The sequence below is a fragment of the Ochotona curzoniae genome, unplaced genomic scaffold, assembly GCF_017591425.1.
Source record: "Ochotona curzoniae isolate NIBS_2020 unplaced genomic scaffold, NIBS_Ocur_1.0 contig_43, whole genome shotgun sequence".
Lineage (NCBI taxonomy): Eukaryota > Metazoa > Chordata > Mammalia > Lagomorpha > Ochotonidae > Ochotona > Ochotona curzoniae.
In genome coordinates this window covers 6422849-6441043 of record NW_024466218.1, presented here as the reverse complement: position 1 = coordinate 6441043, position 18195 = coordinate 6422849, and the positions used below count along the sequence as shown (strand labels likewise).

Below are 18195 nucleotides of genomic sequence, written 5' to 3'. Positions count from 1 at the left end.
GCGCTGTTCCTTTAATTTCTTTTAAAAGGCGGTTTTCGTTAAGTGTACACGTTTTCTGTTTAATCGTCTCTGCTTTGCCTCGTCCTTTCACGCTTCGATTTTGTTCTCAGAGGCCCACGGCGCCCGTGCACCTCCACACCGTGCTTTAACGGGCTTCTGGCTGATTCCCAGGGTTGAGTTTTTCTTCGCCCTTCACTCCCTGCCAACCGCTTTCTTCTTATTCTTCGTCTGTGCTCATTCCCTTCAAGTTCACTGTGAGAGCTTCTCTCTCTCTTGTTTAAAGATTTATTTATTTATTTTTAATTGGAAAATCAGATATACAAAGAGGAGGAGAGACAGAGAGGAAGATCTTCTGTCCAATGATTCACTCACCAAGTGACTGCAATGGCTGGAGCTGAGCCAATCCGAAGCCAGGAACCAGGAGCTTCTTTTGGGTCTTCCACGAGGGTGCAGGGTCCTAAGGTTTTAGGCTGTCCTCAACTGCTTTTCCAGGACACAAGCAGGGAGCTGGATGGGAAGCGGGGATGCCGGAATTAGAACCGGCACTCATATGGGATCCTGGTGCATTCAAGGCGAGGACTTTAGCTGCTACTCTATCTGGTCAGGCGGAGAGTGTCTCTTGGGAGTCCCCCTTCCCTGGATGCGAAGATCGAAGCCCGCTCCAGAGTGGATCCTGCTGCCCACTGCTGCACTCACACTCAGACTTACACCTGTTACGGGACAGCACCTCAGAATGTTCATGGAAATCTATATCATGAAAAAATTGAGCATGGATTTTTAAAAGTGATTTTGCATCAAAAATAAACTTATTAAATTCTCCATTCCCGGGCCTGGCGCGGTGGCACAGTGGTTAAGTCCTCGCCTTGCACGCCCGGGATCCCATATGGGCACCGGTTCTAATCCCGGCAGCCCCGCTTCCCTTCCAGCTCCCTGCCTGTGGCCTGGGAACCTGCACCCATGTGGGAGACCCGGAAGAGGATCCTGGCTTCGGATTGGCATAGTATCGACCCGTTGCGCTCACTTGGGGAGTGAATCATCGGATGGAAGATCTTCCTCTCTGTCTCTCCTCTCTGTATATCCGCCTTTCCAATGAAAAAATAATAAAAATAAATCTTTAAAAAAAAAATTCTCCATTCCCATTACCTATTGTAGTGTACCCTCAGAGAAAGCTAGAGGAATTCTCTCCTCTTTCAGAATAGGCACCCACACAAGTTGTATTAAGAAAGAATCCTTTGGGGCAAGCATGATGGCTCAGTGGCTAAAACCTCATGTGCAAGTACCAGCATCCCATATGGGTCCCAGTTTGTGTCCCGGCTGCTTCATTTCTGATTCAGCTCCCTGCTTATGGCCTGGGAAAGCAGCAGAGGATAACTCGAGTCCTTAGGTCCCTGAACCCACATGGGAGACCCAGAAAAAAAACTCCAGGCTTCTGGCTTAGCTCCTGGATTAGTTCAGCTCTGGCAGTTTCGACCATCTGGGGAGTGAACTAGCAGAAGGAAGAACTCTCTGTCTCTCCCTCCCTTTCTCTCTGTCTGTAATTATAACTTTCAAGTAAGACGAAATAAAAATCTTCTTTTAAAAAAGAATGAATCATGTATCGTCCAGATACTGGGTGCATAGTGTGGCTGCTCTGGTTGGGACACCCACGTCCCATACTGAAATGCCTGGGTTCAAATTCTGTCTCTGCTCCTGATTGCAACTTCCCGTTCCCTGAGGAGCCCAGGAGGAGCAGGTGACGGATCGAGTAGCGGAGCCCCTATCATCCATACGGGAGACCTGCATTGTGTTCCTAATTCCCCAGCTTTGCCTTGAACCAGCCCTAGTTTTGGTGGGTGGTTAGGGAGTAAACCATTGGGTGGGCGCTTTTACTCAATGTTAAATAAACAAAAATTTGAAAACTGTGAAATAATCCTTTGTAAGGTATTGGTATATCGTTTCTTCTGACATTACCTGCTGTGTTTCACAGTCAACCTTCCCGGAAAATCTGCTGTGCTAATTATAATTATTTTAACAATTTACCTTATGACTCACTGTCTGCCTATCTCTGCGTCTCTTCCAGATTTAAACCTAGAGTCTTTTGGAAGGTTGACATTTGGAACTTCACGGTCTTTTCTGTAGGTTCTTTCCTCTGTGAAACACATAGAGAGGGAGTGCCGAGGTCTGGGGAAAGGATGCAGGGCGTCCAGTTGTCTCGTTTGGGGGAGTAAAAGTCATGGTGGGTTGGTGGATCTGCCACTTCTTGTCTGATTTTGTGGGGACCCTGCCCTTTCCCCTTCATCTTCTCCTTCCTTCCCTCTTCCCCTCATTTGCTTCCTTTTCTCCCCACCCGCTTCCTTCTTTCCCTTTCATTCCCCTTCGCAGAAGTATGACTTTGGGTCCTGATTTCCATTCAGTGGGAAATGTTCGTGTCTCTGTCACTCTCTGGTTTTCTTTCCCTTCAGCTTCCCTCCTGCCTTCCCCATCCTCTGCATCTGGACTTGACTCAAGTTTGAGTCTTCCAGGTCAGCTTAAAAATCTACCACTGCATTTGACTCTGGGCCTGCTATTCAGGAATTCCTGTCACATTTAAGTCCCACAGAACAGCCCAGCCTCAAAACAGCCTGAAGGTTTCTTGCCATCTTTCTGTTCCTTTAAAATACATATAAAGGGGCGGGCATTGTATCCAGTGATTTGAGCTGTTGCTTGGGACTCACAGCATAGCAGAGTGCTAATGTGAGTTTCAACTCTTTCAACTCTGATCCACCTTCTTGCTGTCACATCCTGGAGAGGCGTCAGATGATGGCTCAAGTGCTGTGGCCACTGGGACCAGTAGAAGAGATCCAGATGACATTCTAGGTTCCTGACTTCAGCTGGTCCAGCCCCGACTCTTGGGAGAATTTGGAAAGTGAACCGGTGGATGTAATCTCTCTCATTCTTTGTCTCTACCTCTCTCTTTGTCACTGTGTCTTTCAAGTAAAAAATAAGCAAACAAACCAAAGCAATAAAATATGTCTAAAATAGTGAGGACGTTTCTGAAGTTCTTAGGGCCTGAGCATGTGATAGAAATGTGGACCTTACCCTCTGCGTCTAGTACAAGATGTAAAGTAATTGTGACTTTTTGCTCCTCTAAGGTCAATCATATGTGCCTGCTCTTGTTCCTAAAACACATGACTTGGACTTTGGGATCTCCAAGAATACTGCTATTCATCTCATTGATTTATTCATCCACTCACTCTCTCAGTCTCATAGCTGGCCACAGGACCTGGAGAAAGGCCTGTGACAGGCTATGAGGTGTAGAAGCAGAAGACTGAATCACAGCATCAGGAGGTTGCCTGTGCAGCTTTGACTCTCAGGACAGGGGCTCAGTGCCTCCATGAAAATAAGACTGGATTTTGGATAAACGTAATCTCCCTGTGATAATCCAACAATGGTCTGTGTCCCTATCTCTTCGTCCTATACTGCTCAAATGTGAGCTTGATCAGAGATGACAGTACAAGTAAGCCTCCGTAAGTTCTGGTTCCTCTGTGTGAAATGCTCCCTAAGAGAGATTTCCCCTGAGAGTTCCACTCACAGCTTGCTTCTGTTCGTTTGCCTCATGGCCTCTGCTACTATAAACTTTGCCAGACATCCAACTCCATCTATCAGTGCGCTTACTCTCCAAGTATCCTGCACAGGCCTCGCTTTCTGAGTGAAGACGGAGACAAGCCAGTTTGGGCGCTGCCCCCTGGCATCAGAAGGCGTCTGACCCAGGCCTGCCCCTCCAGCTGCAGGGGTGCAGGAGGCAACATCTTCCATCCCTGGCCTCCTCGTTTCAGGCCCGGTGAGGTTTCATAATCCTGAGAACCGTTATTCATGACTACAAAAGCAGACAAGTGTCCAAGATCAGTGAAAACCAGATTTCTCCATTTTGATTCTTGTGAAGTACGGTGCTAGAAATCCGGCCACCTGGTGCTGAGCATAACCTTATTTTATGTCCCATAAGAAGAGTCGCAGCCGACAAGACTCTGACAATCCTTGACTGTAACATACGTGCATCTTAGAAGCAACGAAATACATAGCACAGGGGGCATGCGTGCAGGACTTTGAATCACACTCCTTGGGCCTGAATCCCAGCTCTGATGGTTAATGTTTGACTTTGGTTAAGTGTGTGACCACCTTAATTTCCTCATCAGTTAGGATAACAATAATCATATCTAACTATGAAAGTGCTAAACACAGTACCTGGAGTATCACTCTCAATGAATGTCAACCATTGTTAGTTGGACACAAAATAAAGAGCCGGTTAATATTATTGAGCAATTACTATGTTCCTGGTTCCGTGCAGCCACTTCCTGATAGAGATTATGTTGACGTATAATCAAGTAACTCCAGAAGGAGGAAGGGCAAGGAGGATGTCCCGAGGGCAGAACTCAAGAACGGTAGCCCGGGGAGGAAGTGGGTATGATTAGTTTGTACTTCTTTGATCAGAAGCTGAGGCAGATGGGGTCACAGAGCCCCTATATCTTAGACTCCAGCCGGCCCCTTGCCTCCTTTGTCTTCTTTTTCTGTTAGGATTTTACTAAAAAAAAAAATATATATATATATATTGATTTATAGATGTATTTATTAAAGATTTATTTATTTTTATTAGGAAGTCAGACTTACAGAGTGAAGGGGAAACAGAGAGAAAGATCTTCCATCTGCTGCTTCACTTCCCAAGTGGCTGCAAGAGCCAGAACTGAGTCGATCGGAAGCCAAGAGTTTCTTTTGGATCTCCCATGCAGGTGCAGGGTCCTAAGGCTGTGGGTCATTCTTGATTGCTTTCCCAGGCCACAAGCAGGGAGAGCTGGAAGGGAAGTAGAGCAGCCGGTATAAGAACCAGCGCCCATATGGGATCCAAGTTATGTAAGGTGAAGAATTTAGTCACTAGGCTACTGCGCCAGGCCCATAGATTTATTTTTACTTGAAAGAATTACAGATAGTGAGAGGGAGAGATGGGGAGATCTTCCATGTGCTGGTTTATTCTCCAAATGGCTGCCACAGTCAGAGCGGGGCCAACCTGTAGCTGGGAACCAGGAGCTTCTTCATTGAGCCATTCTGCTGCTTTCTGAGGCCATAAGCAGAGAACTGGATTGGAAGTGAAGCTTCTGGAACATGAACCGGTGCCCATAAGGGATGCTGGCACTGCAGGCAGGGGACAACCTTGCTACACCCTGTGCTGGTCCTGAGGTTTTGTTTTTTAAGATAAAGATTTTTGCCCTTTTCCCTCTTAAACAGATTTGCCATGGAATTCAGACCCTTAGGCTTTGGGACTCCTCTTTTTTTTTTTTTTTTTTTTTACTTTTTTATTTTATTTTAAGATTTATTTCATTTTTATTGGAAAGTCAGATATACAGAGAGAAGGAAGGATAGAAAGGAAGATCTTCCGTCCAATGATTCACTCCCCAAGCAGCTGCAATGGCCAGAGCTGAGCCAATCTGAAGTCAGGAGCCAAAAACTTCTTCCGGGTGCAAGAGTCCCATGGCTTTGGGCCATCCTCGGCTGCTTTTCCAGACCACAGGCAAGGTGCTGGATGGGAAACAGAGCTGCTGGGATTAGAACCAGTGCCCATATAGGATCCCAGCACATGCAAAGCAAAGACTTTAGGCACTATGCTACTGTGCCGGGCCCTACTTTTATTTTATTTTTATTTGAAAGCCAGAGTTACAGAAGTGATTTTCCATTTTTTGGTTTACTCTTCAGATGGCTTCACTGGTAAGAGCTGGACTGATTTGAAACCAATATCCTGGAGTTTCTTCTGGGCATGGACCCTCATTTGCATAGGCTTCTCCTCAAATGCTGTGAGCTACAGTGTGGCAGTGACCAGATGTGACAGGGGTGCAGAAAGAGCGGAGGAGCCTGCAGACACCATCCTTTTGCAAGTGGGCCTGAAGAGAGAGGAGTTTGCAGAATTAAAAGAGTGGCAAAAACCTGGCTGGGCAGCGAGTGTATAAGGACTGCCAAAGGGCTGAGATTTGGATAGTGTGTTGAGTAACCCACTGAGCTAGGGAATGGAATATGGGGAAAACCGTTGACAAGAAAAGAAGGCAGGAAAAGATGTGGCATGTGGGAGACCCTAAAGAAGCTCCCAGTTTTGGGCCAGCCCAGCCCAGCCCTGGCCATGGCAGCCATTTGGGGAGTGATCCAATGCAGATTTCTCTGTCTCTTTCTGTCTTTCCTTCTCTCCATCTGTAACTCTGACTTTCAAGTAAAATAAGCCACTTTAAAAAAGAACTAAAAGAAGAAAAAGCATAATGGCTGCTGAAACACATAAACAAGATAGTGGCTTAAAGCAAAACACAAAATCTAAAATTCAGGCAGGCATTTTAATAGGGAGTAAGACACCCGTCTCCCCCATTGGCATCGTGAGTGGGAAACCTGGCTTGGATTCGTGACTTCACTTTCCCTCTGATACAAGCAGCAGCGACAGCTCAGAGAGACGGTCCCCGACACCAACAGAGACCTTGGCTGAGTGCCTGGCTCCTGACTTGGGTAAATCTGAGACGTTTAAGCTGCTGTGGGTATTTGGGAGCAGATAGGAACTCTATCTCTTCTGTGTCTATCTCTGTCTTTTCTGTCTCTCAAATGAAGAGGAGGAGAAGGAACTGGATGAGGAGAAAGAAGGAAAAAGAGAGAGAGAATGCGTGTGCTAAAAGTAACATGTGGCAGTGCTGGGATGTTCCTGGAGGCCCTGGGAAGAGTCTGGCCTTGTTTACACGCTCCCAGAGGCTTGCCTGCTAGTGGCCCTGCTACGATTTGAATAGTTTGTCTTTTTCAAAACTCATGTTGAAATTTGGTTTCCCACGGAACAGTATAGAGAGGGGATGAGAACTTGAGCAGGTGAATGGATCTTGGGGGCTGCACCCTCTGGCAAGAACTGGTGCCGCTCTCCCAGGAATGAGCTCTTATTCTCTAGGTACGGGGTTGGTTTCTGTGCACTGGGTTGTGTGTTTGTCCCTTTTGTATGCACTCACTTGTTCTTCGACTCCTTCCTCTTCATGATGCATCACGAGACACTCAAAGGAAGTAGAGCAGGTGCTGGTACTCTGCTCTGTGACTTCCCAGGACCAGAACTGTGAGATACAACGTGAGAGGTCTTGAAAAAGTTCACGGAGTGCCCAGCGTGGTGGCTTAGCAGCCAAAGTCCTCCCCTTGAACATGCCGGGATCCCATATGGGTGCTGGTTCCAATCCTGGCAGCCCTGCTTCTAATCCAGCTCTCTGATGGTGGTCTGGGAAAGCAGTTGAGGACGGCTCCAGAGCCTTGGGACCCTGTAACCCGCATGGGAGACCTGGAAGAGCTCCTGTCTCCTGGCTTCAGATCGGCACAGCACCAGCCATTGTGGTCATTTCGGGCGTGAACCATCGGACATAAGATCTTCCTTTCTGTTTCTCCTCCCCTCTATATATCTGACTTCACAATAAAAATAAATAAATCATTTTTTAAAAGTTCATGGATAATGTATACTATAAAAAACACCGCAGTAAGACAGCAGAGGAGAGGAGGGTTAAAGAGGATGTGTCTAGACACAGGGAAGAAGTAGAAAAATCTCCTGAAAATCTAACCACTAGGTAACGGTGTCCCTACCGAGAACATTGTTGGAGGAGTTGTGGGAGCCAAAGGTTTATGCCATCTTTCTCTACCATCCCTGCATAAGGCTGCCTAGCTATAGTGACTTAATAAAGTGAGGCTGAGTTGGCACAGCTTGACAGGGTGCAGAGAGCATGCCCTGTTAATGCTACGAGCCGCTCTAGTATGTGATGTGCGCCCCAAACAGTGTGGTCCCAGTATAAAGCTTGTTTCTGGCTCTGGATGTGCTGTCATCTCCATTGTGAAAGCTTAGCTTGGAAGCATACAAAATATTTATTTGCTCAACAACAGGCACAACAGACATGGCAGACAGCCTGAGCTGATGGGTCTCCGGAATATTCTATGACTGCACAGTTGTTTCAAAAGGCTCAGCTTAGCTGACTGAAAGAAGGCTCTTGTAGGGTCAGGACTGCAGTCAATACTTCCTGCTTAGTTCCTTCTCTATAATGCCAAGTGTCATACCTTTGGGCGTTCTCTTTTATGTGACATCATTCCCTTGCTTTTTAAAACCAGATTGTTGGGGTTAAAGCCACCAAGTGGGGTGCTGGCATCCCTTACAGGTGCCAGTAAAGGTGCCAGCTGCTCTACTTCTGATCCAGCTCCCTGCCAAACTGCAGCAGGGGATGGGACAGGAATGGGCTCCTTTCTATGTGGGAAACAGCCTGGCTCTGGCCTGGTTCAGCCTTGGCTGTTGTAGCCATTTGGGGAGTGAACCAGTGGAAGGAAAATCTATCTTTTCCCCTTTCTATCTCTCCCCCTCTCTGTAACTATAGCTTTCAAAATGACAGGTAGATAGGTAGGTAGGTAGATAGATAGATAGATAGATAGATAGATAGATAGATAGATATCTTCTGTTAAACAAGAAAGGGTGCCGCACGGGCAAGTGGCCTGCTATGCCTGCACCAGAGGGTTTCGAACCCCTGCGGGCCTGAGGGAGTGGGCTTGCAAATGGTCAGGGGGATGGAGTTGGCAGGGGAATGTAGGGACACGGGGCTTGTGTCCAGGTGGGTAGAGAGAGGCGGGGGTTTCCTCACATGCTTGGTCTCGGGCAGGGTTGGGGGAAGGAGAAGGGGAGCAGAAGAGACCTAGGTTAGCATGCTGGCCTGTGTACTGGTGGAATGGGCTTGTGGAACTTTGACTGGGCTTGGGTTTTGGGTGTGTGGAAGGGTAGGGTCCCTGGACATCACATGTGACAGGAACTTAGGACCATGGTGAGCACAAGAGCTATAGGCCAGCACACCACCCCACCAGAGAATTGGGCTTTGGAAGCCTGGGCTGGGGAACTCAAGCTCTCTTGAGGGCAGGGACTATGGGTTGATCAGGGGAATGGACAGAAGTATGTGTGGGAGAGAGGACCGCTGAGCGAGTATGTTGCAGGTGAGAAGTGACTTCTGAGAGACTTCTATCAACAAGGCCATTGTATTTGCAGATAAGTAAGGGGGCTGAGGCCACATGGTTTGGCTGGGGGCAGTTGCAAGGCCTTTATGGATCGGACCAATGTACCAGCCTATGTAGGAGACCTGAGCTGGGATAGTTAGCCGGGATCACTGCCAACCACCACGTACCAGGCAACACTAAAGCTAGACTTGGGGGCCTACCTGGCAGGACTAGATCACTGTACCTGCCAGTGAGAATTGGAACAAGGGCCAGGTCAGGATGGACCATGACCCTGACCCTCATGTAAAAGAACTGCAGAACTACCTATAGAGTACAAGATCTGGACTAGGAGTGGGTTCAGTCGAGAAACCGTGGGCACTTCTCTGATGGGCTGCAACTCCCACTGGTGAGCAAGAGAACCAGAGCTGGGGTTAGGCCTACGTAGACAAGCAGTAGCACCCACTGGCATGATTGTGGGCTGGATAGTGGAGTCTTTTGGAGTGAGTTAGGCTTCACTATGCATTGGCATGTATGAGAGCTGAATGGGATGTGGGACAGACTGAACCAGTCTGCTGCACATACCAGGATGCACAGGAATCAGAGCTGGGGGATGTTGGGGCTTATTGGGGGTCACTCTGACTAGGCTATAGTTCCTATGGGTGTACATGAATGGCAAGAGTGTGGTGGGCAGGCTTGGGCTGGGCTGCAGCATCCATTGGTTTATGCAAAAGATGGGCCTGGAAACAAAACTGACCCAACGATTGCAACTACTGTTGTGGCGACGCTCCAGACAGGGTGGCTGGAAGGAACCTGTTCCCAGGCTGGCCGGCAGGCGGGTGCGGCAAGCGAGCGGGGCTCCCTTAACAGGGGATCAGCTAGGCAGGTGGGCCACGAGCGGGTGCGGCAAGCGAGCGGGGCTCCCTTAACAGGGGACCAGCTAGGCAGGTGGGCCACGAGCAGGCGGAGGTGGGGCAGAGGTTTCAGCTCTTTCAGCCTGGACCAGGCAGGGCCAGGAACAGTGTTACAGCTCGGCGGCACTAGCCAACAGCTGGCCGGTCCGCGTGCAGCTCTGGGCCGCTCCAACTACAGGCCCTCTTCACTGAGACCACAGTTGTGGACTCCGCCGCTTCTTCCCTCCGCCGTCACCGCCGCTTCTTCCCTCCGCCGTCACCGCCGCTTCTTCCCTCCGCCGTCACCGCCGCTTCTTCCCTCCGCCGTCACCGCCGCTTCTTCCCTCCGCCGCTTCGGTCACGGTCTCGGTCACCGCCGCCGCTGCCGCTGTTGCTGCTGCTGCCGCCGCCGCGGCTGCCACCGCTGCCGCCGCTGCCGCCGCTGTCGTCGCCGTCGCCGCTCTCCCCCCCCGAAGAATCACCAGGAGTCAGGAGTCGACAGGAGCGTTTATTCGAACATGCCCGGGTCCCCGAAGACGAAGACCCCGAACCTCTAAATCTTAGGGTTTTTATACAAAAATCAACCAATCAGGGGGTTAGTTTAGCATTCCTCATTAGAATGGGGGACCCTTACACCATTGGTTAGTTCAAGGGGTAGGTGGGGGTTCTTTATTGGGGTGACGGGACAGGTGTCACGTAGGCAGTTAGGTCCCCTGCAGGGCACCTGGGCAACTGTCCCCAAGTTGCCAGCCCTGAGCGTCAGGCAGGGGAAAGGGGTTAGATTGACTAAGTTCTTCATTCCCCCCTCTTTCTAGTAACAGTGAGAGCCAATCATGGCTCGGGAGCCTCGAAGTCAAGGCTAGTCTCCTGACAAGAGTGATACTGGGATCTCAAAACCATCACTTGTACTGCACTTATACGGTCTCTTACAAAAGTGAGCAGCTTGTTGAGAAGACAAGGTCCAACAGTCAACAACAGTAGAAGAACAGCCAGAGGGCCCATCAGAGTGGATACCAGTGTAACCAGCCAGGGGGATGTGTTAGACCAAGAGTCAAACCATCCCATTTTATTTTCCCTCTCTTGTTTCCTCTTGGCCAGGCCTTCTCTCACTTTAGCCATGGACTCTTTCACTACCCCTGAGTGATCAGCATAGAAACAGCATTCTTCTCCTAATGCTGCACATAGCCCCCCTTGTTGGAGTAACAATAAATCTAGTCCTCGGCGATTCTGAAGTACTACTTCTGCCAGGGAAGTTAATGAGTCCTGCAAGAGAGAGATGGAATTTTCTATCCTTTCTATATCAACATCTATAGCTGCTCGGAGTTGACCATAGTATTGGTTTTGCAGGACCAGAGAAGTAATTCCAGTGCTGGTTCCGGCTACTCCTAACCCCAATAACAATGAGAGAGTAATGGCAGTTATTGGTTCTCTCTTGACTCTGGTACTAGGGAGTCCACTTTCCATGGACTGATAGATCTCAGTGTCTGTGTGATAGAATATTTTAGGCCACAAACGAACCTGTACACAATAATCCTGTGATCTGTTGAGTACCTGGGTGTGAATACATGGAGTCAACCCAGTGGAGCAAGCCCACCAAGTGTTATTCGAGGGAATAACATAAGCTGAGGTGGTAGGTTGTATAGTTTTGACACATAGATGACGATGAGATTCTGGAACTTTACCTATACATAACCCTTGCCCTTTTACCGATTGTAGAGTGAGTTTGACCTCAGCATCATGTTGGTATCTGCATCCATTAAAGCCACTGGACATTTTATAAGTGTCATTGACAGCTATGCCTTCATAATAGGGAGGTCTTGCACCATAGCATAACCAACAGGACTGAGTTAGATTAGGATTCGAGGCATTGAGTACTTGAAAGGTCGCTTGTAGAAGCTGCCAGAGTGGATCTTTGTCTGCGACTGGTGCCCAGTTCAGGGTTGGAGATGCTGACCTTGGGGTGGCGCGGGGAATGGCGGCACGGGGATGACGTCTAGGAGCATGTAACGTTGTCATCACTTGGCGTGCTGTTCCAGTTGTTATTCCTGGGGGTGCTGCAGTCTCTACAAGCGTGGTAGTCTCTGGAGGCAAGGTCGCTGCCACTGTCTTTATGAGGGCAGTGAAAATGAGTAACACAGTTGTTTTTGCAGTTTGGGCTCCAGTCAGGTAGCCCATTAACGGTGCCAAGACTAGTAATGGGATAGGGCCAACTTCCGAGCTCTTAGCAGGCAAGGGTGTTGTCTCTTGCTTCTTGGCCCAGTTTGGGCCTATAGAGGGTGTCCCTTTTTCTAGGTGTCTCTGAATTATGAACACATTTCCTCTATCGGTCCCTCCTTCATAATAACGCACTCCCCACATTTTTCCATAGTCCCATTTTTTATCCATCGGATTGGTTACTTCTATTCTGATGAGTCCACACAAGCCCTTCCCCATACGTCCAGGCGTTGCTAACCGCCTAGGTGTGCAATCCGGGGGCCACCAGCCAACAGCTATGTCTTCGTCTGTTTCAGACGGCTGCCAGGCAGTTGCCACTGTTTCACATCCCCAATATCCGCAATAGTAATGATTAGGCTGGTTACAGTAAGACGATCCCCCTGCTGGACACATGTAGAAGTCTGTGGCACCCATTACTATGGGTGCGTGTCCACAGGGATCAACAGGGGCAAGGTCACATAAAGATACTATAAAATGAGGAGGGTCTCCTCCTAAGGGTCCACTGAATGTGAGTACAATCCTGCCATCTTTGTTATCTATGAAGCGTCTCAGTTCCCATCTGTATGGGAGATGTGGGTTTGGCTGACCTAGCGTTAGACTTAGAGTTCCAGCTGAAAGAAGCAGAATAAACATCACGGTTCGGTGACACGTTGTAACTTGAGTTTGAAAGGGTTGCCATCGTCCTTGGCGACTTTCCATTTGTAGTCTAGTTTTGGGGGAGACTCGTAAGGGCGAACGTGAGTGTAGTGGACCCATGTGGCTATTCCGTCTACCTTGAGAGCTGTTGGAGTGGTCAGGATGACTGTGTAGGGCCCCTTCCAACGAGGTTCAAGAGTTTCTCGTCGATGTCGCTTGACGAGCACCCAGTCTCCTGGTTGGTAACGGTGAGGCTCAGGAGGTGGTGAAGTTTTGTAGAGGGCTTCCAGTCTTCTCCAAATGTCGGTATGAGTCCACTGTAAGGCTTGGAGGGATTGAAGGTAGTTATGATCATTAATTTCCATTATTACTTCAGCTCTCAGGTTAGGTATAATGGGGGGAGGTTTTCCAAACATGATCTCAAAGGGAGTTAGATCTAACTTATAGGGAGAGTTCCGTACTCGGAATAAGGCATAGGGGAGGAGTGACACCCAGTCACCGCCAGTCTCTAAGGTCAGTTTAGTTAGAGTTTCCTTTAGGGTTCTATTCATTCTTTCTACCTGTCCTGAGCTCTGGGGTCTGTAAGCACAATGTAGTTTCCACTCTACTCCAAGTACTGAGGCTAAGGCCTGGACTATCTGGGATGTAAATGCCGGTCCATTATCCGATCCTATCATAGTAGGAAAGCCATACCTTGGTAGGATGTCTTCTAATATTTTCTTAGCCACCACATTGGCTGTCTCATGCTTGGTGGGGTAGGCCTCCACCCATCCTGAAAAGGTATCTACGAAAACTAGCAGATATTTGTATCCATATTTTCCCGGTTTGACCTCAGTGAAGTCTATTTCCCAATAGGCCCCCGGGCGGTTGCCTCTCAGTCTAAACCCAGGATTAGCTGAGTTTTTGGTCATGTTAGCATACTGACAAGTCTTACAGTTTTTCACAATTTGTTCAATCTTGGGATAGGCTTCTCTGATTTTTACTCCGGCCCCTCTAATTAGGCCTTGCATCTTCCTAGCACCCATGTGGGTAGAACTGTGTATGCTGTGTAGGAGTTCATCTCCTAGCCTCTCTGGGAGTATGACCTTGCCTTTGGCAGAATAGTTCCAGCCATCCTTTTCTAGGACCATAGGTAAGGTCTCCATCCATTTTTGATCTTCTGAGGTGTATGAGGGTTGGTCAGGCAGGCAGGCACTACCTAGACATGGTAGTTTTGTTACTAGCACAGGAGCTGAGGCTGCCACCTCTCTGGCTGTCTTATCTGCCATGGCATTTCCTTTTGCTGCAGGGGTATTGGCCTTCTGGTGCCCTGGGCAGTGGATTATGGCCAGTTTTTCTGGTAGCCACAAAGCTGTTAGTAAGGCTAAGATTTCTTCCTTATTTTTTACAGTCTTGCCTTCTGCGGTAAGCAGTCCACGCTCTCTGTAGATTGCTCCATGTATGTGGGCCGTGGCAAAAGCATACCTGCTGTCAGTATATATATTTATCTTTTTATCTCTGCCTAACTCTAGGGCTTTGGTCAGAGCAATAAGTTCAGCTCGCTGGGCTGAGGTCCCAGGGGGTAAGGGTTCGGCCCATACTACCTCCGTCTCAGTGGTTACCGCAGCCCCTGCTAGGCGAAGTCCGTCACGCATGAAGCTGCTACCATCAGTGTACCAGGTCACCTCAGCATCCTGTAGTGGCAGGTCTTGTAGGTCTGCTCGAATTCCATGGACTTGCGCCAAGATCCCAGAACAATCATGTAGCGGGGCATCCAAGTCTGGGTCTGGCAGTAAGGTAGCTGGATTAAGAGCTGTAGGTACTCTAAAGGTGATGACAGTAGGGTTTAATAAAAGACTCTGGTAATGAGTGAGTCTCGCATTGCTGATCCATCGGTCAGGTGGTTGTTTGAGGACACCTTCTATGGCATGGGGTGTGGTAACACTTAATTCTTGACCCAAAGTCAGTTTATGTGCATCCTTTACCAGTAGTGCCGTGGCTGCTATGATGCGCAAACATGGGGGCCATCCAGCAGCCACCGCATCTAGTCTCTTTGAAAGATAAGCTACTGGCCTCCTCCATGGCCCCAAATACTGGGTTAAAACTCCTTTTGCCACTCCTTGCTTTTCATCTACATACAGATGAAAAGGCTTAGTTATGTCAGGCAACCCCAGTGCAGGTGCCGATAACAAGGCCATTTTAATCTTCTGGAAGGAAGCCTCCATCTCCTCTGTCCATTGAAACTTTGGCTGGGTTTTGGTGGCTCCATATAAGGGCTTTGCCAGTTCTGCAAACCCTGGTATCCATAGTCTACAGAACCCAGCAGACCCCAAGAACTCTCGTACTTTGCGTGGGGTGGTAGGCCTTGGGATCTTCAAAACAGTTTCCTTCCTGGCGTCTGATAGCCACCTCTGACCACCCTCCAATACATAGCCAAGATAATTTACCTTGGATTTGCAGAGTTGTGCCTTCTTTGCAGACGCCCGATACCCCAGCTCACCTAGTGTCCGGAGAAGGTCCTCTGTCCCCGTTAGGCAAGTCCCATAGTCACGGGCAGCTACCAGGAGGTCATCAACATATTGTAGAAGTGTGACCTGTTGGTGGGTTGCACGGAACTCACCTAGATCTTCATGTAAGGCATCATCAAAAATGGTGGGCGAGCTCTTGAATCCTTGGGGCAATCTGGTCCACGTCAGTTGCCCACTGATGCCTTTCTCGTGGTCTATCCATTCAAAGGCAAATAATTCCTGGCTTTTTGGGGCTAAGGGCAAACTGAAGAAGGCATCCTTTAAGTCCAGAACAGTATACCAACAGTGGTCTGGAGGCAGGGAGCTGAGTAGGGTGTAGGGGTTAGAGACAGTAGAGTGTATGTCCATCACCCGTTTGTTCACCTCCCGGAGATCTTGAACTGGCCGGTAGTCACTGGAGTGAGGCTTGCGGACTGGCAGTAAGGGTGTGTTCCATGCTGACTGGCATGGTCTCAATATGCCCATATCTAGTAATCGTCTAATATGTGGGATTATTCCAACCCGTGCCTCTGCTGACATAGGGTATTGACGAACTCTTACCGGATCAGCTCCAGGTTTTAGCTCCACGAGAATAGGTGGCCTGTGTTTGGCCAATCCAACGCCTCCCGTTTCTGCCCAAGCACTGGGGAACTTCTGCAGCCATTCATCTATGTCTGAGGCCGGGGGAGTAGGCTGTTGGTGTAAACGGTATTCATCCTCCAGCCGCAAAGTGAGGACATGAATGGGTTGTCCCTTATGATTGAGGACTTGAGGTCCTCCCGGTTGAAAACAAATTTGTGCTCCAATTTTAGTGAGCAAGTCTCTCCCTAACAGTGGGTAGGGACATTCAGGAATGACCATGAACGAGTGGGATACCCGGCCCATACCTAAATCCACCGTTCTTTGGGTAGTCCAAGAGTACCGGTTCATTCCTGTGGCTCCCTGTACCCAGGAAGTTTTGGTTGACAACTTTCCTTGGGGTTTTGTCAGTACTGAGTGTTGCGCTCCTGTGTCTACCAGGAAATTAATCGGGGTCCCCTCTACCTTAAGAGTTACCCTGGGCTCGGGGAGGGGGTCCGAACCCCGACACCCCTAGTCATCCAGTTCCCCCGCTACCAATACCGGTGTTTCACGGTGGCGTTGCTTTTTGTCAGGGCATGCATTTCTCCAATGTCCTTCTTTTCCGCAATAGAAACAGGCCTGGCTCCTATCACGCTTAAGCCTGCCTGTTAGCTCCTGGTTTCTATTATCCCTAGGCCTCTCGCCTTGTCTGTCTCTGAACTTCTCATCTCGTTCTCTGCTTATGTTTTTCAGCCTTTCTTCCCTTTCTCTTGGGTCTCTGGCTGTAGCTGCCAGTAATATCTTAGTAAGTTTGCGATCCCGTTGCTCACTGGCTCTATATCGCCTTTCTTCTTTTTCTTCAGGACTCTCTCGGTTGTTGAACACCCTTTCTGCAACCACTATTAAATCCTGGATGCTTTTCTCCGCTAGTCTTTCTACTCGTTGTAACTTTCGCTTAATGTCTGGGGCAGCCTGGTTGACAAAAGCCATCACTACAGCCGCCTTAGTTTCTGGTGCTTCTGGGTCCATGGGCGTATATTGTCTAAAAGCTTCCATAATCCTCTCTAGGAATGCCGCTGGACTCTCATCCCTACCTTGTTGTACACTCCCTACCTTGGCCAGGTTAGTGGGCTTGCGAGCGGCCGCTTTGAGGCCTCCTAACAGAGTCTGGCGATAGACCCGGAGTCTCTCCTTACCTTCAGCCGTATTAAAATCCCATCTAGGGCGGGAGAGAGGGAAACATTCATTTATTACATCTATATTGGTAGTAGGCTCTCCATTGGCTCCTGGTACCAATTTACGAGCTTCTGTCTGAATTCTCTCACGTTCTTCGGTAGTGAAGAGAATCTGGAGGAGCTGTTGGCAATCATCCCAGGTTGGCATGTGGGTAACGAGGATAGAGTCTAAAAGATCAATTAATTCTCTGGGGTTATCAGAAAATTTGGCACTCTGCATCTTCCAGTTATAGAGATCACTCGTAGCAAAGGGCCAATAGTGATGAGGCTGGTTTCCTTCCCCATCTGGAGGGCCTATGGCCCTTAGTGGCAACACCGTGGAATCAGCTGGCCCCGGAGGTGCCATTCGCTGCACCCTGTGTCGGGTGCCTGCTGCTGGTCCCATCATCGGCCCCTCGGTCACTCTGTCTGCTCTGGTAGAGGGAGCGGCTCGGGGTGAGCCCTGTCGGATAGGAGAGTAATAGGGCGGAGGGAAAATCAAGTCTTCCTCCACACCCCCTTGTAGAACCGGGTAAAGCGGCGCCGAAGGTCTGCTTTCATTTGGTCGCTTCTCTGAGTGCTCTCGAACAGTCAGCACTGTCTCCTGAGGTTCCTGTAGGGGTAGAAATCGCTTTACCCAAGGAGGGGGGTTATTAACCAAGTCTTCCCAGACGACTATGTATGGCGTCTGATCTGGATACCCCTTTTTGGGGCGCATGGTGATTTCCTTCACAGCTTCAATAACAGACAGGTTAAAAGTACCCTCAGCAGGCCAGCCAACATCGAACGCCGGCCACTCTGATGAGCATAGCATAATTAATTTTCCTTTTTTAACATTCAGACTCAAATCATGTGCTCTGGTCTTCACTTCCTTGAAATTGTTTACCAGGAGGGAAAGGGGGGTAGTCATGGTCTGTCCCATGTCGTTGATTAGTCAGGTACTCGCACCTAATAAGGAGGGAAAGGAACGATGTTTTAGATGGGGAGAGGAATTGAGGGGAATTCGGCTCCGTCCATACATGCGCCTAGGTTAGGGCAGATAACTGTGTTACGAATGCAATCATTAGGAAACAAGAACCTGTAAAGTCATTAACCCCTAAGCAATCACCTCCTCTTCATCGATAGTTTGTGATAGGAGGTATTTTGACCCATAGACACAATCAATAAACATTAATGCGTTTTCTGTGACCATGTAGCCATCCATGCACTCTGAAGTACATAAAGCAATCA

General features: G+C 48.9%; 1 protein-coding gene across 1 annotated transcript; it reads right to left on the bottom strand.

Moving 5' to 3' along the window:
* Nucleotides 1-12700: 12700 nt before the first annotated feature.
* Nucleotides 12701-17887, bottom strand: LOC121159497. The gene is given in 1 exon segment (XM_040984656.1): nt 12701-17887. A coding segment is annotated over 1 exon segment (5187 nt).
* Between the last annotated feature and the right edge of the window lie 308 nt (nt 17888-18195).